This window comes from Lygodium microphyllum, chromosome 9, assembly GCF_053477565.2.
Source record: "Lygodium microphyllum isolate KBCC chromosome 9, Lygodium_microphyllum_v1.1.10, whole genome shotgun sequence".
Classification (NCBI taxonomy): Eukaryota; Viridiplantae; Streptophyta; class Polypodiopsida; order Schizaeales; family Lygodiaceae; genus Lygodium; species Lygodium microphyllum.
Window position 1 is genome coordinate 113,804,373 of NC_141143.1, and position 26,498 is coordinate 113,830,870.

Genomic DNA, 26,498 nt, shown 5'->3' on the forward strand with positions numbered 1-26,498 from the left:
AAGCACAAGTTCAAGGGGGTAGCAACATTTTCTACTTGAAACTTCATTGTAAGATGTATTGATAACACTTAGGTCCTCCCTTACATTAATTCTATGAGAATTGTGTGTTCATCATCTCCATGCATACATGTATCATGCTCCTTTGTCATATTATCTATCTATTCTTGGTAAATTTTTTCATTTGTCTTCTTGTTTGGTTGTGCAATCATCACAAGTAGTAAGAAACAAATCACCAATCACATAGGAGTGGAAACAAAGAAACAAGATACAACTACTAGTGATAGCTACCAATCTTCCCAAAGCTTAGTATTGTCATCTAGCAACTTGGGACTGGCACCTATTGGTAGCTATAAGTCTTCAAATTTGGGATTGGTAGCTACTAATCTACTAGCCTAGGATGGGTATCTACAAGTTTGGGACAAGTAGCTACCATTCTATCAATGTTGGATTGACAGCAAGGATAGTAGTTACATAAGATTATTAGCCAAAAGCATATCATTCATGCAAGGAAAGCACAAAGCCAAAAAGGATGCTTCTCATAAATTTTGAGCGCGAATGCTAAGAAATACAAATCTATAAATACATGTATGCATTACCCATGTATAGTGGGAGATTGTGCCCATTCACTTGTCTACAAAATAAATAGACTCATTTTATTTTGATAGCAATAAAATATTAAAACTATCATTACACAATTAACATTATTGTGCAAATTTACGAATATGTGAAAGTAACTTTACATATGTACTCTCACAACCTTAACATGTGGCTTTGCTTCACAAGGAAAATGATAATCTCCTCATTGTACCTCAGCGAGCAGGAAATGTGTGAAATTTTTAATGCCCAGCTGATTAATTAGCTCGTGCTAAAGTTTTTTACAGCCTCGATAAAGACATCCAGGTTTTGGTCTGATGAGCCTCCTTTAGACACAGCTTTTCTGGCTAATAGAGCCACTTCTTTAGCTCGTTGCTTAACCTGATCTCCTACTGGGCTTGACATCAGGGTGGTGATGGTTGTTGAGATTTCTTCGTGTGTCACAACCTCATGGCCGTCTGGTCGCTTGATCTGCAAGCCAGTTTTCCAGACGTCCACAACATAGCGGGCATTCATGTTCTGCTCACCGAAGGTACCTGGGAAGGCGAGGATGGGGAGCCCAGCAGACATGGCCTCAGTGAGAGAGTTCCAGCCACAGTGGGTGAGGAAGGCGGCGGTACTGGGGTGGGAGAGGACGAGAAGCTGGGGTGCCCATGAGACGACAAGGCCTCGGTGGCGGGTCCGCTCCTGGAAGGAGTCAAGGAGGGAGCGGGTGGCGGGGTCGTCGACGGCAGAGCGGAGGACCCACAGGAAGGGCTGGGGGCTGGCTTCGAGGCCAAGGGCGATTTCACGGACCTGGGCGCCGGGCACGCATGAAAGGTTGGCATGCAACATGAAGGTTAGCATTATAATGACTTTCGTAATTCTGTCACACTAGTAGTAATTCTATCATAACCGATTAACGAAGCGCTCTCTCTCTCTCTCTCTCTCTCTCTCTCTCAGAGCAGTCATAGCGCATTGTAGGTTGTTCGCCAGCCCTTACCTGGTGCGCCTCCATCTGCACAACGCTCCCAAAGGCTACGTACACGACGGAGCCCCGAGCCTGCCCGTCGAGCCACGTGCCACAGCTACTATCCTCCGGCCACAGGCTCGTGGACGCGTGGCCGGCCAGCGTAGTGGATGTGGATGATGAACTGTCGATATAGAAGGTTGGGAAGAGCGGGCCGATGGGTAGAAAAGAGCGGACGTGGCACTGGAAGGCGTCTACCGCGTCCGTCTCAAGCTCGTAGATGTTGTTGCCCAGGTTCATTACAGCCTTGGCCGGCTCGTCGCCAGCAAACTGATTGGCGCACCAGTTGAACAGCCAATCCTCGCCATCCTCGAAAAACGAGATGAGCTCCGACAGGCGGAGTGGCACCACCCCCGCCATGCTCGTCACAAGCTCGGACCGGTCCTCCTTCCCTATTGGTATGTATATATCCAACACCTGGTTAACTTTGGACTTTGCCGTACATTGCTTAATGCTTACGTGGAATATGAAAAGTTCAAACACACACTTTTCTGATTCGGTGGCGTGAAATACCAGTTACAATTTTGGACACAAAATGAATATTGATTATAAATAAATAACGCAGTTTCATGGGCAGATCTAGTTAATTGAGGTTCGTCACACCCCAAATGGGGGACGTCCACTTTGCAAGTGTTGGCCAGGTGAACTCCTCGCCCACTTTTGGATGGGGAAGTCTCCCTCGCCTTGCAAAGTGACGGACAAGGGTACACCTTTTGCATTTGCAACTAATTTAATAATAATAATAAGTGTGCTATTTTTTACTCTTTTGCAAAATATATCCTTTCAGTGTGTAATGGCTTTGTGCCTAAGTTCACACCCAATTTCAAAAATGGCATGCTCACACTCTAGGCAAAGGTTGGGTATTTGTCATTTGGTGTGTAACTAGCTCGAGTAAGTTAGACAAGTAATAATTTTGAAAGCCTTGTTGGAGACCAATGTTCACCAAACCAAGGTTTCATGTCGAATTACTAATTTATATATTAATTTTTATATCATAATTTGTAATATATAATAATTTTTATATATTCAACTTTAATATAATCATTTATGAAAACTACCTCATTTAATCTTATTTAGTTTGTATACTTATTTAACTATTTAACTGAATTAATATAACTATAAAAGGTACATTTTTTTTTTCTAATAACCTATAACAACATAGCATTAGGATAATCCTAAAAATTCAATTTCAATTTACTATGTAAGCTCTATACTAGTTCAAGTTAGATGATATTAAACAAGTCATTGCAACTTGGTTAATCTACTTGTAACAACATGAGGTTTCCTATGTATGTAAATAAACCTTTTCCCATCAAAAGATTTTTTATCAAAAAGAGTTTTGATCAAAATTAGTTTGATTGAAATGTTAGCATTATTCGACTATATCTTGAAATAGTGATGTGTCACTAAATTATGCATTCAAATTTTGATGGATAACATGAAATTCAACCATTACTTGCATAAACACGCTTTTCTAATAACATAAAATGTAGCCTAGCCACCAAATCTACTAATGGTCCTCCTCCTTTCAAGCTGAATGTATCCTTATTATAGGATACTCTATTTGTTCTTTATCTCACAATGTAGCAATGTACTATGGTTGTGGGTATATGTAACCCTTGTCTTAGATGGCAAGCTTGTATACAAGCTATTATGGAGTACTCTGAACACGATGATCATCATAAGGCTAAAGCTTGGAGGCAAGAGTTCTCTTTTGTTGTTGCAAGATTTTAAGCTTCGATTGTTTCATGTCTTACTATGGATTCAACTGAATGGATTTTTGTTTTTCTCATACTTAAAGAGTCTTGAGGATTTCACTAAAAAGATAGAGCTAGAAATCTTATGTTGAAAAGGTGGAAATGTCTAGTTTGGGGCACTTTAAGATGTTACAACAAATTTTCAAATTAGTCTTATTTCACGCTCTCAAAGAAAATCATTAGAAGCAATCAATAGTCCTTGTTCAAGTCAATAATGGTACTCTTGTCATTGATGTTTGGGATATGGGTTTTGTTTTCAATATGCACATATCTACTCTTGCTATTGTTGATCCGGAAACCTCTAAGAGCTTGCTACACCATGTCTTTGAGTTTCATGATATGCATGTCAAAAAGGTATATTCAAAAGTTATGCTCATACTTGATAGACCATTTTCTACTAGCTATGTTCTATTTCTATTGAAACTTATGTAGAAAGAAAGTCATTAGGGATTGATGGTTTTCAAGTTACATTATTCTATCTTGCCATATTGGATGTATATCTCTAGGATCTTTATGATCTCTTGAATCATGTCAAGTCATTGGAGTGATAAGTCAACACCTCAATGACAAACTAATTCACCTAAGAGGGGCCGCAAAACCAAGTCATTGAAGGCCTGTTACAATGCTTAACCATTCTTGTAATGAGTTCTCTAAATCATAGGTAGGTAGAATAATTATATAATGCCAGAGTTCTTCACTCTAAACAATATGGATTTGTCAAGGAAAGGAGATTATACAATGGAGTTTTGAACTTGAGATTTACCACACAGATCATGTGATTGAGAATGGTCAAGAAGCTATGTTGTTGAATATGGACTTGGATAAGACCTTGGATCATACTAGATGGAATTTTACCCTAGCACCCATGACATGTGTGCTTTGAAGCTAGATTCTATAAAATGATCAATACTTTATTCACCAATTATCTACAAGAGTTTCAATCAATGATACTCTCTTCAAGCCTTTTCAACTGAAGCAATCAATTAGGCTAGATTGTCCTCTTACTCATCTCTTAGTTGTCTTAATTACTGATTGGTTTGTGAAAATATTAATAAGTTGATGCAAGACAAGACTATCAATGCAACTTCTCATCTATTATTCATTTTCTTATAGTTTGGCTAGATGGCTTATCATAGCTAAGTTGATGTTGTGCTCTTATGTTTTTTATCTTCCTTTCCTATTTTCTTTTCCATAGGCATGGTGGAAATAGATGGATGTTTTTATTCATAGCTTTATCTAATTAGGTAGTTCCCAACATTAGTGGCATGATTTTGCTTGGAAATAGGTCAAAATAGCTAAGTACGATGGTGGTATTAGCGCTAAAGAAACTCAAGATAAATATTTAAGGCGAAAATGTACCCTTCTTAAGTGATTGTTTCATAATCAATTGTAGGCTATAATCATGCTTCATTGGATTAAACAATCTTCAACACTTAACATGTTCACTTAAACATTTAGCTCTTGTGGATAAGTTAATTCTTAAAGGGAGTGTGAAAGATTCTAAACCACCTATGTTCCAAAGCTTGGACAGCTAGAAACTCATAACCAAGGGTCTCATTTGGGCATAGAGTTCTAGCATATCTCTTTCTTTTGTTATATGTTTCAGTTGATGGGCCTTTCAAGATTACTTCATTCATTTTCAAGTGATTATTTCTTTATCTCTTACTTGTTGGAATGCTACAAGGGAATGGGAAAATAGAGACACTTTTTTTTAATGTAAATTAGCAGCATCGTTATTTGCATCACAGTTTTGTAGTGGATGAGAGCAGTGATGCACATTGTGACTACAATTGTGACGCAAATAGCGATAGCGTACCAAGTAAAAAAAGTGCCAAAAACTCGAGCATGGCATTTTTGCTAACCAGTTGTGAAAGAGAACAAAAGAGAGAGTGAGAGAGCTCAAAGCTTTGAGACAGGGAGGGAGAGGGAGAGGAAGAGGAAGAGAGAGAGGGAGGGAGGGAGAGCTCACCACCACCTCTACCACTGCTACCGATGTGTCCGTGAAGAAAAAGGAGAGGGGTGCAAAAGAGAAAAGAGAGGGAAGCTGCGAAGGTGAAGAATGAGGGATGCGCAAAGGGTTTCATCTTCGAGCCTTTGAGGTAGGTACATTGCCTCTGCTTTCTTTGTTTTTCTATTTTCTTCTTTTTTCTCTTTATTTTTGGTTATGGAGAGATGCATTGATAGAGAGGGAGAGAGCGAGGGAGAGAGAAATAGAGAGAAGAAGGGAGGGAGAGGAAGAGAGGAGGGAGAGAAAGAAAAAGGGAGAGAGAGGAGGCTTCATAAAAAATAGAGAGAGGGAAGGAGAGAAAGAGAAAGAGGAGGGAAACAAAGAGGGAGAGAGAGAGGGGGAGAGAGAAATAAAGAGGGAGGGAGAGCCTAGGAAGAGAGAAATAAAGAGAGGGAGGGAGGGAGGGAGGCAGAGAAAGAATGAGGGAAGGAGGGAGAGGGAAAAACAGAGATGAAGAGGGAGAAACAAAGAGAGATAGAGGGAGGGAGAGAAATAGAGAGGGAGAAAAGGTGAGAGTGATGGGTATATAAATAGAGGTAAGAGAGAGAAGAATACAGAGAGGAAGGAAGAGAGAAATAGAGAAACAAAGCAAGAGAGGAGGGAGAGAAAACATATATATATATATATATATATATATATATATATATATATATATATATGGAGGGAGGGAAGAGGAAGGAAGCTAGGGAGTGATGAATTGAAAGAGAGAACTATATTGTCTGTCGTAACATAGATAAAATGAACAATAATGATGGCTGCAATATTCTAGATCGAGAGGTGTATCTCAATCAGTGCGTCTTGTGTCCTTGCACTTAATGCAAACTTGCAGCTCAATGAAAACATCAATTGTCTATAGACTACATGTGACGTTTTGGCAAGTTTTAATTGGAAATCATTGGCCAAGTAATTTTGAACTTTGAGTTAACAGTAAGAAAAGTGTGTACTAATCATGCTTTATATTCAAACTGTAATTGAATTCAAATTCAATAATATTAAATGTGCCCTAGAAATGTCAATTGAAAGGTGTAGTTCCATCCCAAGGAATGCACTTACTACATCCCGTATAAGAAGAGTTCATGGGCATGCAATGAATGGAGTGCCTGAGCCAATAAACCCACTGGAAGGCACGCCACTAACTATGCCCTTGACACCAGAAGACATTGGAGACCTTTTGAACCTTCCTCCAATCTTGGAGCTTGAGATGGATGCGATGATCGATGAATTACTACCCATGGATGCTTGGTCATCTAATGATCCATTGAGAGAGGAGGTATCCATAGCATTCTATGATGGGTGATGTGTATCTTACTTAAAGATGCTACTTACGCTCCTAAGTGTATAGGTAAAGTATGGATGGAGTGATACAAGTGTGATCGAGTTATTCAAGTACATAATATGCTCCTTTGTCTTTGACTCCATTATAAGAATGGTCTTTACTTTCTTCAAAGGTGTTTGGGTTTTCTTTTCAGGTTGCTAAAATATCACATAGTACTACCTAGAAACATGATACTTGAGTCTTGTGATGATATGCGACTAGTGTTATGGAAGCTTAGCATGGACTACAACAACATTCGTGCATGTCAACGATTGTGTGCTATTTCAAGGAGACTACGAGATTATCGAGACATGCTCGAAGCGTGGTTGTCACAGATATTGATACAAGACCTGTAACAAAAAACCATCCCTCATTCTCAAATACTTTTCACTTATAATATAAATCTGTCACATGTTTCGCACATCAGGCATGGCGAGCCTGATAACAGGACATGCGCAAAATGGGTCCATAGATGAAATCTAACAAATACTAGTAGACTTGGAAGCATGAAGTCACATTAACTCCACCTTTCTAGGATTTCCATGAGAGCTAAGGAATCTTCGGCTCAGTCTTGCTATGAATGACATGAATCCATTTGGTCTCTACTCAACGTCTTATAGTGTGTGGCTAGTAGTCCGTATAAACTACAACATCTTGCCATGGCTTTCTACGAAGAAAGGACACCTAATCCTTAGTTTGCTCATTCTTGAGCCCTATAAAGTAAAAAACATGAATTTCCATCTCTAGTTGATGAGCTCAAGATTTTATGGAAGAAGAGGATTGTTGCGGAGGACATGAGCAAGCATGTTGGCAGACAATTCGTTACATACGAGCCATTCTTATGTGGACCATACATGACTTTCTGAGGTTCCAAGAGTGCTTAGATAAAAGAGCTTCCATTCTCATTGCTGATAGCTAACATGGCTTGTTTATGTTTGTGTTGACTAGATAGGGATATTGTGATAGGTTTGTTTACCTTAGGTTATCATGCATGTCCATCATATGGACCACAATTGGACTCCCGAAGGTCACGAACTCCCGAAGATCCATTATCATGAATGTCCATTATGTGGACCACAATTGGACTCGTGAAGGTCACAAACCATGAAGAATATGGTATATTAGAGACATACCGCATTCTTGCCAGGGCCATCATTTGATGGTGCCCAAAGTTGCTATGAGTGAAAGATGGTTCACGAGGAGTTACTTCCAAGAAAAATGTGACAATTCTTAGTTTTCTATGAGTTGCCATATTGAACCCATTTACAAATCAACCATTTATTGGATTCTATCCATATTTTTAAGAATGTTGGTAGCTTATTATAGAACCATATCACAGGAAAAAGAGATACTATAGGGGCACAAATGGATTTGAAGGTTGGTAAGATGAAGGTGCTTTGGCCATAGTCACGAGCTTTGATGGTCATATGCAACTACCTCGTACTCCTTAGGTCATGTTCACTATGTTGACGAAATATGTCTACAACCAAGAATTCATTGTTAGTACTTACTTAAATGAAAAAATATATTACATGTGTTATTAACTCAAGACTTACAATGTGTTTCTTGGAAAACACGTTCGTTTGGAGGCAAGTGCATATCCTTGGTGTTAACCCCAATGTAAAAAAGGCAAGAAATAAAAACAAGGGAGCAAATAAAATTTTAAAATACAGGGCAAAGTGGAAAAAGACGGCCTGATAGTAGAAATAAGAGAGAAAAGGGATAAAAGTGCAAATATACCTTAAAAACCTGAGGCCAGTGCAAAAATGGAAGAGACACATATTAATATGCAAAGGTAGCCCTAAATCTTTGTAAAACTACACTACGCTCCCTCTTGTGCAATTTGTAAAGAGTAGATGGGCATGGGTGAAGCCATAATGTAAATAGAAGGGAATAAGAAAATAGGATGTAGTCTAAAGTGGTCGGTCATGTAAAAAAGGGGTGGGTGCCTAAAAGGGATTAGGACATTCTTGTGTGAGGCAAAAACTAGTTCTCCTCTTTTCTTCTTTTTCTTATTCTTGCTTGCTTGTGCTTGTGCTTGAGAGAGGGAGTGAAGGAGTGAGTGTGTGAGGGTGAGGGACCGTGGTGGTGGAGAAGCTCTCCATCTTCTCCTCTCTTCTTCTTCTTCTTCTTCTTCTCTTCTCTTGCCTCACGCACAACAATGGAGCATGGAGCTTGGAGCTTGAGGATCGATCTTACTTGATCTTGAACCTTGGATCATAGAGCTACCAGAGTGCTTGAGGGAGGAGGCAACTCGATTGAGCATGGAGGTGAGCTCACTACAATCCTAGGTGTGAGAGCGCATATGGCTATGTGAGAGGTAGCCATTGCACTTGACTTGAAATGCTTGAAGAAATAAGCAGTCCATGGGTCTTCATGGTCAAGTGCAAGTTCCCAAATTTTGGTTCCATTATCTAGACCAATGGATTCAAGCTTTGAGAGCTTGCATGCTTGCACGCTCCGAATCGAGCATTGAAGTAGGGATTTCCCTAAATTGGTGCCGAGGTAGATAGGTAGAAAGTGAGGGAGTTTGAAGATGTATTCGATATCCTTAGCAAATAAGTTTTGATTTTTTGGATCTAGATGAGTAGGTTGTATTAGTATAGGCATTTGGTTATGATTTGAATGCATTAGGATCAAGAAAAAAAAAAAAAAAAGGTTATGCACAATAGGGTTTTTGCTATTATGAATAGACTAAACATGGGAAAAGGGAGAGAAAAAGATCTCTAATGTATAATGCATCAGAAGAAGAAAGGGGGAATACCATAATTGAGTAGGGAAGGGCTTTAATAGACCAGGAACAGGTGGGAGAGCTCATTTGCTCATCTGAGAGTGAGAGAGAGAGTTGCAAGAAAGAGAAGAGATTATGCATTGTAATCTTTGTCAACGCACTTTGACCCTCCAAGTATATTTTGGATTATGCATGGTGTTTATTGATTAGTGTCGACTTTCTGGATGTAATCATTAGCAAGGTGCGAATAGGGGCTTTTAAGATTTTTCATCATTCAAAAACTCACCGCCACACTCCAATGCTCATCGCACAGGGTCCAATTTCCCTAATTGGACTTGTCCACTCATACATACCTTTCCTCATCCGAGTCACTAGACTTGGACACTTGGACTCGAACCACTCGAACCACTTGTCCACTCGGACAATGCACTCATCCGTTTGACTTGAACCACAATGTTCAAACTGTCTGACTCGGATGACACTGTCTGACTTGGACCCCAATCACTCAGATGCCCAAAATTGAGCACTCGCACTCAAACCGTCCGGCTTGACCCCTTTCAGACTCAAACTGTCCAAGTCGAACATTCGGACATACTACCACCTAACAACAGGAGCGGTTTGGAAAAGTGCATGTTGTACCACATTATTTTCATCACAATCACACACTACATAAATAGTCATTTGAAGTGCACCTAGAAAGTTGAAAGCCCGATTCCGCACCGCACACGAAAGGAAGTACCCCACGAGCACTTGAGTGCACTTAGAATTGAGAAATGTCTAAAATAACAAGGAACTCGCACGCAAGATAAGCATGACAACCAAACGAACCCACTAATAGAAGAAGACCCTCAGATCTTGAAAGCGCGATCGAGGATACTAAGCCTTAGAGCAAGCCTCTTGGAGAGTGAAAGGAGCTAACACAATTAGAGACTTAATCTTACTCGAGTTTATTAGCCTGATCAACACCCTAGTAGCCCAAGAGACTGATGAAATGTTAGGATTTAATGCCAGCCTCGAAAAGGTGAGCTCAACTTAGGAGACTTCCCAGTTGACATCCAGGATGATAAATCGATATGACTTGCATACCAAAATGGAGCACCACAAAAGACCAGCCGTTGCGAGGACATCATGGCGGACCTTGAGGAAGAGTTGAGACTGGCAAAGAAAGCACTTCAAGGCATAACTGCCTATAATCAGGAGTAGCGAACTCAGAGAGGATGAGGCAGGAGATAAAAATGTGAGAGGTCCAATTAGTGCTTGCCAACAGAAACAGGACAAGACCCAATGTTGAGAGGGAAAGAGCACTTGAAGCTGACCTTACGTTGAGTGAGCTTCTCACGAAGAAGCAACTCATAGATAACACGGCTATGGAGGAGCAGAGTGGAGCAGCCCTAGCAACTTTGTTGCTAAACAGGACTAGGCATTACTTTAAATTCAAAAAGCCAAACAAAAATACCCGACAGTAGTTGCCAAGCAACTCGACAAAAAGTATTAGCCTAGTAACAACCCACATAGTTTTGTAGAGCAGTTTGAGCAGGTATGGGAGGTGAATGGCCTAACAAACCTTGCTCAATGCACACAAGCTTTTGGTCTTTACCTTGGGGATAGAGGACGGATGTGGTACAATAGTTTAGAAAAAGCCGAATGGAATACTTTCAACACCATTAAGAGTCTCTTCATCAAGAGACTCTTTGAGGAAAGGGTACTTGGATAACCGTATTGTTCGACTAATGAACATCAATCAAAAGAACAAAGAGGATATTCGAGACTACGTCACCCAGGTGCGGAGTCTCTTCAAGAGAATCCCAACCCAATAGAGCAACCTAGCAAATGAGCTATCTCCATTGTGTTTATAAGTGGAATCCAAAGCAAAGAACTTTACAAGGCTTTAGTGGGTAATTCGAACTTGCAAAGGGATGTACTGGCTAGGGTCTTTGAAGAAGCCATATGAATGGATGACCTCCTCAAAGAGAGAAGCTCAAGGACCACAAGCTGAGATAGCACAACCTCTACAAACTTAGAGAGAGCCACGACTGCTAGCAAAAGATCAAGCCATAGTGTCTAGGAGAAAGGAAAGAATGTCAAACAGAGCTAGGAGTTGGCGGACATGAAGCTAGAGTTGACTAAGCTTCAAGAGATGATGAGGAGGCCCACAAGACCTTACGTGCAACCACCTAGCCAAGTGCATGGATCCTAGATCTAGACCCTGTGCCAATTGTGGTAAGTTTGTCCATGATGCATTGCATTGCCAATTGCTGAGGCAGTTGCCATACCCACAACCATATAATCAACCTTACTACCAAGGAAATAGACCGCCACCTTACGGAAGGGAAGCTCCATTAGCTCTTCCAGCACCCAATGATTCAAGGCCAGCTATCCCTAAAATGGACATCAATCCCACGGGCATACCTAGACCACATGGACCCTTCGTGATCCATCCACCGAGCGACGCTCCATTGCATTAGAGGGTAATCCCATTCTAATGGATTTTAGACTAGTACCGGTTATGGCATTAGGTTGGGAAAGGGGTAGAGGCCTAGGAGGTCAAAACCAATAACATTTTGCATACTGGACTTGTGACCACCCAGAACACATCTCATCTCATTGCCCTAAACAAGAGCAATCTAATCAAGAAAAGGTCGACTTGAGATGCCCTGAGTGTAAAATCACTCATTTGTATGCCGAGTGCCCTAGGTGGAAAGCATCTACTAGTTCAACTATTGTTGCCGTGTCACTGTGCGCACACCGTGTGAAAAACTCTAGAGTGCATAGTCATTCGGCTTTCTTATTGATCTAGAGAGACAATGCCATATTAGTCATTAATATCAGTGCTTGTAGTGTGGATGGTTCAAAAATACTAGATTTTTGGACAAGTTTAACCAATATTTGATATGATAGATATTATCTCTTGAAAATATCTAAAAAACTGTAGACAATTTCTAGAATAGGATGGCATGTAAAAGAAAGCAGGTAGCTTTCAGCCATTTTGGGAGGATTCTATGCAAAAAGAAGGATTGGAAAAATCGTGTGATGCACGGTCACAGTTTACAAGCAGTGAATAGCATTTGAGTGATCTGGGAGAATTCTGGCCAAGTGTGTTGGTATTTTACCCCTCTTTTGGAGCCAATGGAGGCATTAGATTGGCGGTCTAAGCAGCATAGACAAAGTTATTATTTTATGTACGTTTTTGTACAAGAGATTTATCTTCTCATAATGCAAAAATAAATTGACAGGCTTCACCTCTTTGATTATTCTTCTACATCTTCTATTTCTTTAAGCCCCTTCTCTTTCGTTTACTCCTCTCCCTGAATCTCCCTTCACCCTACTATCTCTTACCTCGATGGTAGACTTTCGAACCCAAGCTCTCCAACATCATGCTATCCATACCTTTGGGGCTATTTAGAGTCTAGACACTTGATGGCAAGGCCACTCCCATCTCGTTGAATGTCATGACCAAGGCACACATGAGACATGTTGATATCTCATTACCTAGACCTAGCAACCTTGACATAGCCTCCATAGGGAGGAACAGGAGTCGTAGGAGGAGAAAAAAGAGAGTGGAAACAAAATTCACACTCAAAACTGATAGTGCCACTACACTACCAAAGGGTAAGATAGTTAGGGATGCTGAAGCGGAGACATCTGCTCCTAAGACGACAAAGAAGGGGAGTGCCAAGGTTGGGGACTATCCTGATCCGAGGCACCAATTGAAAGTGGTTGGCAAGGTCAAGAAGTGGGTGAGAGAGGCCCAAAAGCACCTAAAGAGTGTCGAGTCTATGCTAGAAGATGAGATCGACAAGCTTTCTAGTGTGAGCATGCCTGTCTCACCTACTCACATAGAATCTAGAGAAACATCTGCACCCCATGTAGCACCACAAAGATGAAGCCTAGGTGCCACAAGCAGACAGACTACCCAAGAGCAATGTCAAAGGAGTGTAGAACATGATTAAAGACCAGTAGTTAGTGATCTGCTTACAACATTGATATCAGCCCCTATGACTCTACCAATGGGGGATTTTCTTAGGCAAAGTTTCTTATTATGGCAAGCGTTAAAGCAGTGGGTGGAGGGATCTAACGAGCCATGAATAACCGATTTGCATGACCACAACGTAGCCATGCAGATACCGAGCCTAACATTGAATTCAGTGTGCCTAAGTCCTTACATGTAAATGCTTTTTGGAAGGGCACTGAGATGCATGCAATCCTACCAGTGGTAGCATTAGGAGACGTCACAAGAAAGGGGATTATAGACACAGGAGCAGGAGTCAATGTGCTTAGCCATGTAGTCCTACAAGCATGGGATAACCCGCCAATGGAGATCGCAAGGTTTAACGTCACACTGGCTAATGGCATGAAAGTTAGGCCATTTGGAGTAATGATCGACCAAATAAGAGTAGAATCCAAGCTGCAAAGAGCCAACACCTTTAGAATTGAAAGAGGAGTCTTTAGGACTAAATGTGATTGCACTTGGTTGGATCACTTAGGTGTGATAGACTACGAGGAAGTAAGGCTAGTCCAGCCAAGTGTCGCACCTCTCTTTAGAATAGAATCAGCCTCAGGGTTGACCGCTAATAGGGGAAACTCTCTCCTCTAGCAAGGGTTATGAGTTTAACTTGAAATTGGAAGTAAGCTCTAAGAGCAAACCAGAGATACCCGACCACCTAAAACTAGATCCACCAAGGGAGACTTGCTGGTCCATCTAAGGCAGAAACGGTTGAAGGAGGAAAAGAGAGGACAACCAAAGGGGTCAGAGGTCGAACAACAAAGAAAGCCCCAGGACCTACCAAAATGCTTTACTAAATTCAAGAAGGGAGCTCTTACAATAGATTTTGGCAACTTATGTATGCACGCTACCATGCACCTAGGAAGAATCTAAATTCATGTTCATTAAAGCCCCCATGGTAGCCGAGGACCTAATCACCATTGAGATTTCTCGAGAGCAAGCACGTAAACGGAGACTAATCACCTCCTATAGCAAGAGGAAAACCTTTGTCACAAGCCAAGAGCTAGAAGAACTTAAAAAGCTGGCTATCATTGACTCTTACTTTCTACATAAATGTTATGCTCTCAGTCTCTTCAATGGGAATAAGAGGGCTACCCAATTATGACCAATGTTGAGCAGAAATGCACTATCAAAATCTCTGAGTATGACCCCACTTATGATGCTCCTACCTCCTTTTTAGAATATCGGCCATCACTTGCAATCGACCCTTAGAAGATCATGACATAGCCCACCCCTCTTTAGATCAAATCCTTACCAAGGAAAAGCTACATATCACAACAGCAAGATCAACTCCGGTGACTTTGTAACTACTGATGTCCTGACCTACATTACCCATGTAGGCAGTCGACCTCACGACATGGACCGATATGCTCACTTGGAATATAACCCACACTTTTATGCATGGCTAATGCAAAAGTGAAACACCACAACCTGCGCTTAATGCCCTTAACCGTTCATCCTCCAATTCTAAGAAGAAATCACATCATTCCTAAGGGGGAGGGGGTAAGGCGGAAAAGAAGACGTGTCTTAAAATCTCAATCGAATTTAAAAAGCTAAAAAGACGGATGAAGGTCGACTTATGATCAAGGAAAGCTCCAAGAATGTTTGTTGGAATGTGTGGACTGTTTGAAGTAAAAGTTTTCATTGTAGACTTCAATGTTTCACCTTTCTATAGCTTGCATTCATTATCTACTTATCTTGTCGCAAAGGGTTGCCTCAAGAAAACTAATGATGAGTCATGACAAGAATCTGACATGGCAAGTCAAGAAAAAAGTAGCAAGCCTCTATTCTCACAAAAGAAGAGTAAGCGAAGTACACTAACAACTGAAATAAGGGCCTTCAACCAGTTCAAGTTCAAAAAGCATCATGAACTTGGAAGATGTGGTTATGGAAGAACATGCACGCGGTGAAGTGGATCATAAACCAATGCAACTTGAGCAAGTATGTAGAGAAGGTCGAACAAGCTATGGATTACAGCAAGTGTGTGGAATTCCTACAAACCTTTGATGCTGATAGGAACCACAACAATATAATGATGAGACAAGGAGAAGAAACCTACAAGGTTGAATTTGAACTGAGCCTCGAGCTGGTGGAAATAACACTAGGCTTAGTCAACAAAATTGAGAGGTGGCCTAAAAGAGATGTCTTCTTTAGTATGCTAGGAATGGACAAGGTCCTAGTCTACCGCACCAATGACGGAGTTAGCCTAGCCGACATTCCAGACCATGAGGTCAAAGGCTCTATGCGAAGACGATCCATGCTCTATTCTCTAGTTAGCGGTACAATGCTTTAATGAGTAGGATTGGAGTACCATTGCTGGAGAGCCTTGCAATGGCCAGGTCCTTAAACAAGGTGAATTTGAATGGCTATGTGCAGAAGACCATTGAAGCTTCAGTAAAGCACTAGCCAAAAATGCAAGCCCAACATGCAGGGAGTCCCTGGCTTCCACAGCAAAAGGAAAGCACAGAAGAAACCATCGGGCAAGGCCTCCAGCATAGGATTTGGAGGTGTGCTCACTGTTATCATTCAAGAGGCCATTGGAGACCTGGAAAAGCTAGAAGTGATGGAAGAGACTCTAGAGTACTCCCCTGCCCATGAATCACCAACCCATTCACCACTCTAGGTGCAGACCCCGTCTCCTTCTCCACAGGAAACCTAGGAGTGACAAGGAAGTAGCAAGGGTGCAAAGAGAAGAAGCCGAGCAAGCTACAAGAGGAAGAGGAAGCAGCTAGAAGAGTCGAAGAAGCAGGAGGAGGAGAACAAGAGGCTAAAAAATATTAAAGAAGAATTGCGAAAAAGCAGAGGAGAAAAGAAAAAGAAAGTAGCTAGAGGAGAAGGAGAGGTTGAAAAAAGAATATGAAGAGTAGCTGGCCTTGGCCATGAGGCTGTCAATTGAGGAGGCCTCCCACCCTCGAGATCCAATAGAGAGAAGCCTAAGAGAAGAACCAGGGTCAAGCACTGCCATAAAAGAGAGGGTGCAAGAACCCATCATGTTGGGCAAGGGAAAGGTCCCACTACACCCACCATCTCTAGCCTTGACTGTTACACCTGCCGCCACTCAAGGGACCTCAAGAGTCCAAGTGGACCAAGCAATGTGGTGGCTTGGATGCAGTACTTACTGAGCTTGAAGTAGCTAGGCCTAGTGCCCAGTGGTGGAGATCCTGCGTTAGTAGGGACAAAGAGGTTAGCTACAGGGGATGCAGAATCTAGAAAGGACCCCAAGAAACCTAAAGTGGAAGCATCAATGACATCCATGTTGCTAGCCTTGCCACCACCAATAGCTCAATATGATGAATGTGTATAGGAGCTCCAAGGATAGCTAGAGATGATGAAAGAGGATAGAAAGGCCGCCATAGCAGAGCTTGAGATTGAAAAAGAGGCATTCCCTGCCTATCAACTCAAGAAGACAAAATAGGTGAGTGTATATCAGAGGCAATTGAATGACCTGAAGAAAGAATTAGAAGAAAAGAAGGAGATGGAGCTGAGAAAATAAGAAGGCACACAGAAACTCCGGTTAGGGTAGGCCGATAAGCTCCCGTCAAAGAAGGTAGAGGAAGAAACTAGCTTGGGGATAGATATTTCAAGCCTCATGCGCAAGGACAAAAGGACATGGAAGATGTCTTTGAGCAACTGAAAATGACCATGGATGAGCTCACATAAAAGCTGAAAAAAGTAAAGACTCAAGCCCATGCACAATACCACAAAGAGAAAAGCCAAAAAGAACTACTACTCAAGGAGTTGCAAGAGGTTAAGGCCCAAAAGGATAAGGCATCAACCAAAAAGTTTTTAGAAGTGGAGAACCGGCTGCTCGAGACTCTCCAAGAGTAGGAAAGGCTACAAAAAGAGTTGGTCTACCATAAGCAAGACAAGGAAAAAATACTTGACACCTGGAAGGAATAGAAACAAGTGACAGCAATGCTATTAAGAGAGCTGGGGCAACAATCAAGGAAGGATCGAGGAGAAGGCCAAAGCCTCAGAGGACAAAAATATTGGAAGGGTCGGAGACCTAGCCGAACACCTCACACTAGTAGCAAGTGAAAGGATCATGGCAGAAGCAAGGCCCAAAGCAACAGAGGAGGTGGGGCTAGAGGTCCAACAACAAGCCTTTCTAAACACGATGCTTCATGTGACTCTTAGGCAAGAGATGAGGACAACATAAAAGGGCTAAAGAAAAAGCTAGAAATCACACGAAGAGCCATAAAGTGCGGGCTCTGAGAACACACCCCTAGAACCAAGCCTAGAGCAACAAAGACATATTCTGTTGCTACTACAGGCAAGGATCTCTAAAGCACACTTAGAGCAGCTGGGAGTTGGAGGTCAGGAATAGCAAGAACAACTGATCACAACCACCACCCAAACGAAACTACCAAAGGAGGAAGGCCCCGCTCGATGACCCCGAAGGGTAGGTTGCGAAACAGAGCCCACCCTCACCTCCATCAATAGAAGCAAAAGGCCAAGAAGAAGATCCGGCCACTGTAGAAAGAATAATTGAGGCTAAAAGAAAACGCAGAGAGCTGGCTAGTTTCACAAGGAGAAAATTTAATGCCAAGCCATACGACATACTTGAAATCCAGAAGCCGAAAACCGAGGAACAACTACTGCCAATCAATTGGGCATTGGAATTAAACCATTGGGAGCAATAGGAGAAGGGGGGCACAATTTGAATTTGACTTCCTCTACCCTACTGCCCTAAATCAAGTACTACCCCTTCTAGTGGTTGAAGGATCCATCCAGGTCGCAAAGAGGTTGTATTGGGAGGAAAAGGTCATGAAAGAGCCTAAAAAGGTCAAAGGCTATAAACCCCAACCTACATGGTGCCAAAGAATCTAGGACAACAACTTTGAGGCATGGATGGCTTTTTGCAACACACTACCGTACAAAAGGGATGACCCCACCCTACATGACTTACCTAAGATGCCACAGTGTGGATTTTGACCAAGGGAAGCATGGCAGGCACAAATTCCCTTAGATCTATAATGTTAACGCCTCCAACCCTAACAATGCCTCATTTTTTGAGCTCAAGATCTCTGGCCTTCCATTACTCACTTCCTTGATGAGTTCACAGCAGCATGCCACCCGGACCCTGCCTTCCTTAACACCTGTAATTACCTTTGCCTCTTGCGACTCCTATTAAAACAGAAGCCAATACCACAAGAAGAGCGCCCGCCACCGCTTTATTTTGACATCAATGTAAAAATAGACAGCTATGCAATGACCTACCTAATGTTAAGGGCCGCTCTCTTGCTAGCATTTTGCATGAGTCTCTTAGAAGATATGAGTGATAGTAGGTTCTCAAAATGTAACCATCCTTTCCTCTCTACTACCCCACTCAATGTAAGGATTAATCAGAAGGGCTACATGTTAAGCCATGAGTTCTCCTTAGAAAATCCCTTAGACCCCTGCATGAAGCTCTTAAGGAGCATGAGGATGACGTCTAGCTTGTCTCCTCTTACTTGTACCAAAAATAAAAAGAAAAGAAAGAAAAAAGAAAAAAAAACAAACACAAAAAAGGAGAGAGAGAAAAGAAAAGAAATAGGAAAGAGAAAATGAAGAAAAATGGGAAAGGATGAATGAAGTCCACTATAACTTCAGAGTGCCACAACCATTGCACCTAGGGGTTCTCAAGTTAGGTGTGTCTAGTGGCCTTGGTCAGCCTATGCCTAATCATCTAGCCCTTTTGTTCCCCCACCTCACACTTAGGGCTCATCAAGGGTAGGACACACCTAAGGAGGTCACACTCCCCTATGGTTAGACGTGTCTCTATAAGCTACACCCACCGCTCTTTCCCTTTACATAAATTGGGTCCTCAAGTGTGGGGAATAACAACCCATGTTCGCCTGCAGTTCGGTCTCCTGTAATTCCAATCCAACACTAGTTCTCTTTTTCTCTTCTTCTTGTTCTTGTTCTTACTTGCTTGCTCTTGTGCTTGAGAGAGGAACTGTGAGGGAGTGGAGTGAGTGTGTGAGGGTAAGGGACCATGGTGGAGAAGCTCTCCATCTTCTCCTCTCTTCTTCTTCTTCTCTTCTCTTGTCTCGCGCATGGCAATGGAGCATGGAGCTTGGAGCTTGAGGATCAACCTTGCTTGAGCATGCACCTTCGATCAGGGAGCTACTAGAGTCCTTGAGAGAGGAGGCAACTCAATCGAGCATGGAGATAAGCTTACTATACTCATACATGTGAGAGTGAGTATGGTTATGTGAGAGATAGCCATTGCACTTGGCTTGAAACGCTTGAAGCAATAAGCAGTCCGTGGATCTGAATGATTGGAGAAAAATTTTCCACACTTGGCCATGTAAACATGTTGCACTTTGACAAACCACCCTTCAGGTATAATTGAATGCAATGATATATCCCTTCCAATGATATTTTATATCCTCTCATTTTCTTCTTTTCACCTTGTGAGAGCCCTTGCAAGAGGGTAGCATGGTAGCCCAATCATTTATGCTAAAGTTTTTTTACTCCCAATTTTTGTCAGCTCGTTGGCTATAGATGGTACAAGAGTTTATTGAACGAGAAGGGCATCTTCTAGATGCCATGCACAAATTAAATTCACAAAGAAAGAATCTCAACGAGAAAGATGAATGAACTAAAAAGAAATATTATGAAGACTAATGAAACTATATTGGGTGCTAAAAAGATCTCGATTTTTTTAAAAATCATTATTAACTTCATAGCATCTGTCATGAGGACATGTATTTTTAAAGCATCACTTAACATGTGGATTAATTTTTTATCACATGATTAAGTAAATGTTGCATATACGAGATGCAACTGGGGTTAGAGTAAATTTACGAGCCCGAGACCTGAGAAAATCACGTGATGTCAAAGGAAAAAGTTGTTATAAGATATGTTGCACAAGTACTTGGTGGTATCTAGTGTCAATTGTTGGCCTAGCTCATTCATTTCGCCATAAGTGTCAATTTAGTGACGCTAGAGATATAAATCTAATGGTACCTAATGCCGATCTAATGGTCAAAGGTGGCACAAAGAAACTCGATAGTGAAATATGCCTAGCCAATTTAATTATTAGCTAGTCTTTTTTTTTTTGGGCATCAAAATAACTACTAGATTAATTTTTAGTAATTAAAGACTAACAATTAATATTTAATTATAGATAATGTTGAAAAAACCATTTGGGAAGGCTACCACTTGGCAAACTTGCCCATACAAGCTAGTAAAAGATTGAAGAAGAGGAAAAACGAGATTATTCTTACTATAGCAAATGTGGGAGAGCTATAAGAAGCCATAGCTAGCCTATTTTCAGCCATTGCAGCCACCACGATTGAGTTTTGAGGAGGCAATTGCAGATTTGGACGCTCCACAGTTGGAAATTGCATCCAGGTATAAGGTGACAAGTGATTTAGATGTCTCAGCTATAGGCGATAGCATTTAATACTGTTGTGGTAGGGAAACTATTGCATTCGACTAATTTTCAGTCATTCTTCATGACAAAACTCTAAATTTTCTCTCTCATCTCCTAACCATTTCACAGCCTTGCTCTAAAGATCTTAGCATTTGGACCCTTAGAGGCTAAGAAATTACAAATTTCTCTACTATAAACCCTAATTTACAACAAAAATTAGGGTTTAGCAACAGCCTTGGGAAGCGTGTCAAAAATTGGAAGCTATAAGACTTGGATTTTTCAGGGCTGAAGGTAAATTTCAGCTAAATTAAGGTGGAGGACTATCCAGTCATTGAATTTGGAGCTTTTTCATCGTTTATGAAGTGGGTGAAGGCCAATTAAGTGCTCGAATCAAGGGGCAAAACAAATTGAAGACTTGCAGGTCGTATTGGATAGCAAGGGAAGTTTGGATTGCAAAGGTGATCGAGAGAATCCTATTGTAAATCAAGTTTTTCTTCAACAAAGCTAAAGTTATACCAAAAGGGGTGCTAATTTTGAGGCCAATCGGGTATGCATTATCTAATATCAATAGATAAATTTATATTTTCATATTTATATCTATTGTTTTCTATTGTAATTTAGTTGTAATCAGGGATTTACCACCCATCCCACGGAATGAAGGCTAGTTTCAACATCTTTATCATGTCCTTTGTTAGATTTTATAAGTAAACAAGGACTTACTGGACTACCAAAATATATCAGAATTTGGAGATTTTGGCTAAAAAGGAGGAGAGAATCATGAAGTGGACTCTACTATCTCCAAGAAAGAGGAGACAAGAATACCATATTCTTGCACATGTGGTGAACTCTCTTTGGCCCTTTTCTTAATCTTGTGATTAATAAAAGTGTATTTTTTGAAGGGTTTTTGGCTTTAATAAGATACCACCCATGCAAGTACTCCAAATGGACAAAGGTCTCTTGGTTACATCCAAGAGTATAGTCGTAGATAGGAGAGAGCCCACCTTAGACGTACCCCACCAAGGTACGAATACCTAGTGGATGACAAAACCGATGATGTGCTCATGAATTATGAGAAAAGGAGGGTGATAGCATGCATGAGGAAGTTGTACCAACAAGTCTTTAGGCACAAATTTCTAGACCATTAGAAAAATATAATGGAGGGTAGCAAGGACTATGTGGTAGCATCCTTGCACGATGAGTTCTTGGTACCTACAGTAGTGGGCTGGTTTTCCACAGGATAGATGATGGATTGTATGTATACACACATGTCACATAGACTATTAAATATGTGCAAGGCAATCAAGAGTGGAGCTCCAAATCGTGAGGGCTTGGACACAAAGGATTAACAAAGACTTAGGGAGGAGGCCACAAACTCTCTAGAATGATGGCGGCAATAGTAGGAGACAATGAAGGTACAGTTGGAGGGAGGGGGGTCATGCATCATTTGGGGAGTGGTGGACATAGAACTTATTTGGAGGATTTTGTAAGTTTTCTTTTGGTTGTGTTCACTTTCTTATTTGGTATGATACTTGTAATAATAAACGTATTTCCAACAATGTTACTTTATTTTCCTTACAGCAATCAATCACAAACCATGATCCTACAAGTTTGGAGACTCGGTATGCAGAGAGACGTGGTCTCACTATAATCATCGATAGATAATATACGCGGGATTGCCCAGTAAGTCGTGCCTCTTTCTTGTTTTTAATTATTAGTTTTTTGTGATACATTATATATTGTGTATTAATCTTTGGTTGTTTATATTGGAGAGTCCGTTTGATGCTCCATTGCATCACGGGATGACCTCTCAGACGACGGTGACAAGTTGTAGTAGTCACTTGGATTCATGGAGTGCACATCCTTTCCTTTTTTGGCCCTATGGTGTACGCAAGCTCTTTCTATGTAGCTTTCCTTGGATATATTTCTCATCTTTTGTATGGACTCATATTTTGTGATATTTATATATTTTTTTATTTTGGACTCTCCTGCCTATCATTCCATGTAGTTTTATGAAATATCATCATTGATATTATACTTATTTAAATATTGAATCAATGACTCTTTCTTTCTAGCATCTCACGATGTATATGTTTTGATGACAATTGTGTACTCAATTTATAAAGCTTTACGAAAGATTGTTTAGTACATGGGACTGCAAGGGCGCTATTACCATCGCAAATAACCCAGCATGTATCACTATTTGCATTGTTAAATGAATTAGAAAACATCACTTTTCGTGTAATGATGCACATTAGGGATGTAGATAGCAACAATTTAATAGAGATGTATATATCGATGGTTTTAGCGATGATGGAGGACAAATTTTTTTAGAAATATTTTCGTCACTTTAGACATCAGTATATGACCTATATCTTGTAGTGGAAGAAGAGTCTACAAATCTGGATGGATATTTGGGATACCTCTCAACAAGGTTACACAAAATATGTAACTCTATCATGTGGATTTAAAGAAAGGGATTTCTAAATTCTCTTTTTTATACACATTTTACTTACAAAAGGGTATCATTTAAAAGGGATATTTATAGAGTAAATTAAAAATGAGTGTATTTTATTCTTAGAAAATTCAAAGATAAGAATTTTGTTTAAAATCCTGGGGGTTTTACTTATAAGAAATCATCTATATATTATGCGTTTAAATTATATTAAGAACACCATTTCTTTAAATGTTATAAGTTCTTAAAATGATTCCTTTTACTTTACTAACCTTACATATTTTTTAAAAGTTTTAATAAAAATCTGTTTTATAAATATAATCATGTAAATTTTACTAAATATAATACCATTTCTTTTGAACTCACATGGTATCTTACATGTTCTATAAGGTGGACTCCCTAGAGTTTAATAGTCGTTGAATGCATATTGGAGGGGACTCCTCATAAATATATGTGTATACCACATGGATTTAGAATAAGAGATTTTTAAAATACTATTTTTATACATTTTTTACACATAAAAGAATGTCATATAAAGGGATATTTATAGATTCTATAGAGAAGGGTTGTGTTTTATTCAGAAAAATTCATAGATATAAGGATATTTATAAATAGTCTTTGAACGTACGTGATATAGAGGATATATATTTAGTAAACCCCTGAGGAAAGCATGTGATAGGGAGGGATTACATATTGTAAACCCCCCTAAGGGATACTTGTACTCTGAGCTTTAAGAGTGCAAACAAAATTGCATCACATAAACTTACCCTAGAGGAAAAAGATTAGGTTCAATATGTAATAGAGAAGCTTCAACAAAACTAACCTACCTCTTATACTATGTGCAAATGAAATCACATCATATAAACTTACCTTAAAAGAAAAAGATTGGGTTATGATATGTCTTAGAGAAGCTCCAACAAGAACTAACCTACCTCTTATACTATGTGTAAGGATAATCTACTTTCTTATTGGGTGTAGATTCATAGGGAAACGCCTTGATAAATTGAAGTCTCAGGGAAGTTACTATATATATATCCTCTATATCACGTGCGTTCAAGGTCTATTTATAAATATCCTTATCTATGATTTTTTTTGAATAAAACATAATCCTTTTTTATTCAATCTGTAAATAATCCCTTTATATTGCGCTCTTTTATATGTAAAAAATGTATAAATATGATATTTTAAAAATACCTTATTTTGAACCCACGTGATGCACACATATACTCATGAGTAACTTACCCGAGATTGAAGTCCAAACCATACTTAGTTAAATGGATTTCTAAAGCACCTACCTAACAGTTAAATGGATTTCTAAAGCACCTACCTAACATAAGAAATACTTTTCCATGGATTCTCTCTTGGTGTAGAGGAGAAAGGTCCAAAAGTCTTGGCATGCTACTCCATCACTTAGGCTCAACTTGTTGTGGAGGATTCTAATGAATAAGTTACATGTAAAATTGAAGCTACATAGAATAGCATCTCGTCGTTATGTCCCTTATGTAAGTAGAATGAGGAAGATGTTATGCATGTGTTTTGGATGTGCTCTAAGGTTGAAACTATTACACTCTAACCTTCATAACATAATGAGTTTTGTTGGTTGTCATCTCCTTTTGGAATCAAACAAGGTTTTTTGGGAGATCAAGGAAAATTCAATGATGAAGGCTAAAAGTCCAAAACATTCTAAAGGTCATGGTGTTGAGAGAAGTTTGATATTCTAAGTAAGAGGTCTTATTTGGCTAGGTCAATAATGGTTTTGTTGCTCATCCATTTTGCTCGAATGTTGTTTGTTATGCTCTCTCGCTCTCATGAATTGCTTGAAAGGAAAATGTTTTGCATTTGTAATAAAATCCTTAAGCAGGCTATATAATTTAGCATATTTGGTCTTTTGTATTTTCCTTTGGAAGCTATCAATGTCTCTTAATATTAATATACATCTTTCACATTGAAATAAGTCCTCTATAATATATACCTTTAAAACACTTTAAGTGCATATATGCATACCTCTCTCTCTATACATAACAAAATGTGCATTGAACCGAACTGAACACCTCTTTCCTTCCTTTATCCCTTTGTGTTAGGGTCACGACTTAGGAGAGTTTTATAAGTGAAGATAGAGTAAGATGTTTTCCCCCCTCCCAAAGAGTCCCTATTACTAAAAATATGCCCACCTTTAGTAGAAATATGCCTATTTTTAGTAATAGACTTTACAAAGTACTTTGAAAGTCTGGTCTTTGGATGTGAGTCGTGACACACTACCTTCAAAGTCTCGATATTTGCAAGATTTGAGTAAAAACGTGATCTATTATTTTAAATATTAAACCTCGACTTTTTAAGAACCCCGGTTTTGTGGTGAGGAATGAGACGGTAGTCGCACCTTTGAACGGGATGATGCCTTGCGATTGGAGGAGGGCCTGGGAGCAATAAACGAGGTTGGCGTGGGCGGGGGTTGTCCACAGCGTCACTCTGGGCAGGCCCAGACGGTCGGCCACCGCCTGCACCCACGCACACGCCGAGTCCGACACGATGCACGCCACGGGGGCCGCGGACGTTGCCACGACCCCCCGCAGGGCCTCCTCCAATGGCCCGCCCATCTTCTGGTCCACGGCCTCCATGAACTCCGCCACGTTCTCGCTCAGCCGCCCGTGGCCGGCAGGCAGCCCGTCCGGGACCAGCACGAACCGTAGATTCGGCGTCTCATCCGACGGCCAGCCGCCGCCGCTGCCGTTGGCCAGGATGCGCCCCTGGTTGTAGTGGGTGTTGATGAACGTGATGTGGATGTCTGGCAACCGTTGGATGAGCCGCCGCGCCAGTTCCATCATGGGGTTGATGTGCCCCTGCGAAGGGTAAGGGAGCAGGACTAGATGGACTGTTGAAGAAGAATTAGCAGAGGCAGGCGCAGCCATGATGGCTCTGATCCCTTTGGCAAGATTTAATCCCACGGTCGACAAGACCTTAGAGGGTTTCAGCTTCTCGAATTATACAGACCTTAGAGGACCTTCCCAATCCCTAAGCCTATGCAGAGATTAATTAGCCAGCTAGATACCTGCATGTGACGTGTGAGCTACGCTACCAAGAGATCGTCAACAAGACCTCGGCTGGAACTTTTCCTTAGCCGATCGATGGATTATCAGAAAGACCTTCTGCTCTGCGAGCAAACCTTCTGCTCAACAAAAAGCTTTACCCTTAGCACAGGACCACCTTTAATTGGAAACCCTGCATGTTCCCATCATGCTTTTTCTTACCTTTCTTCTGTCTCGACAATA

At 40.7% G+C, this 26,498-nt stretch overlaps 1 protein-coding gene across 1 annotated transcript; it reads right to left on the reverse strand.

Moving 5' to 3' along the window:
* Positions 1-631: 631 nt before the first annotated feature.
* Positions 632-26,498, reverse strand: LOC148031442 (UDP-glycosyltransferase 85A5-like). Its single transcript, XM_087684981.1, has 4 exons — positions 26,478-26,498; positions 25,610-26,392; positions 1,577-1,995; positions 632-1,389 (listed from the first exon to the last, which is right to left on the reverse strand). The coding sequence occupies exons 2-4, from the start codon at positions 26,136-26,138 to the stop codon at positions 856-858; spliced, it is 1,482 nt and encodes a 493-aa protein (XP_087541107.1). The 5' UTR covers positions 26,139-26,392; positions 26,478-26,498; the 3' UTR covers positions 632-855.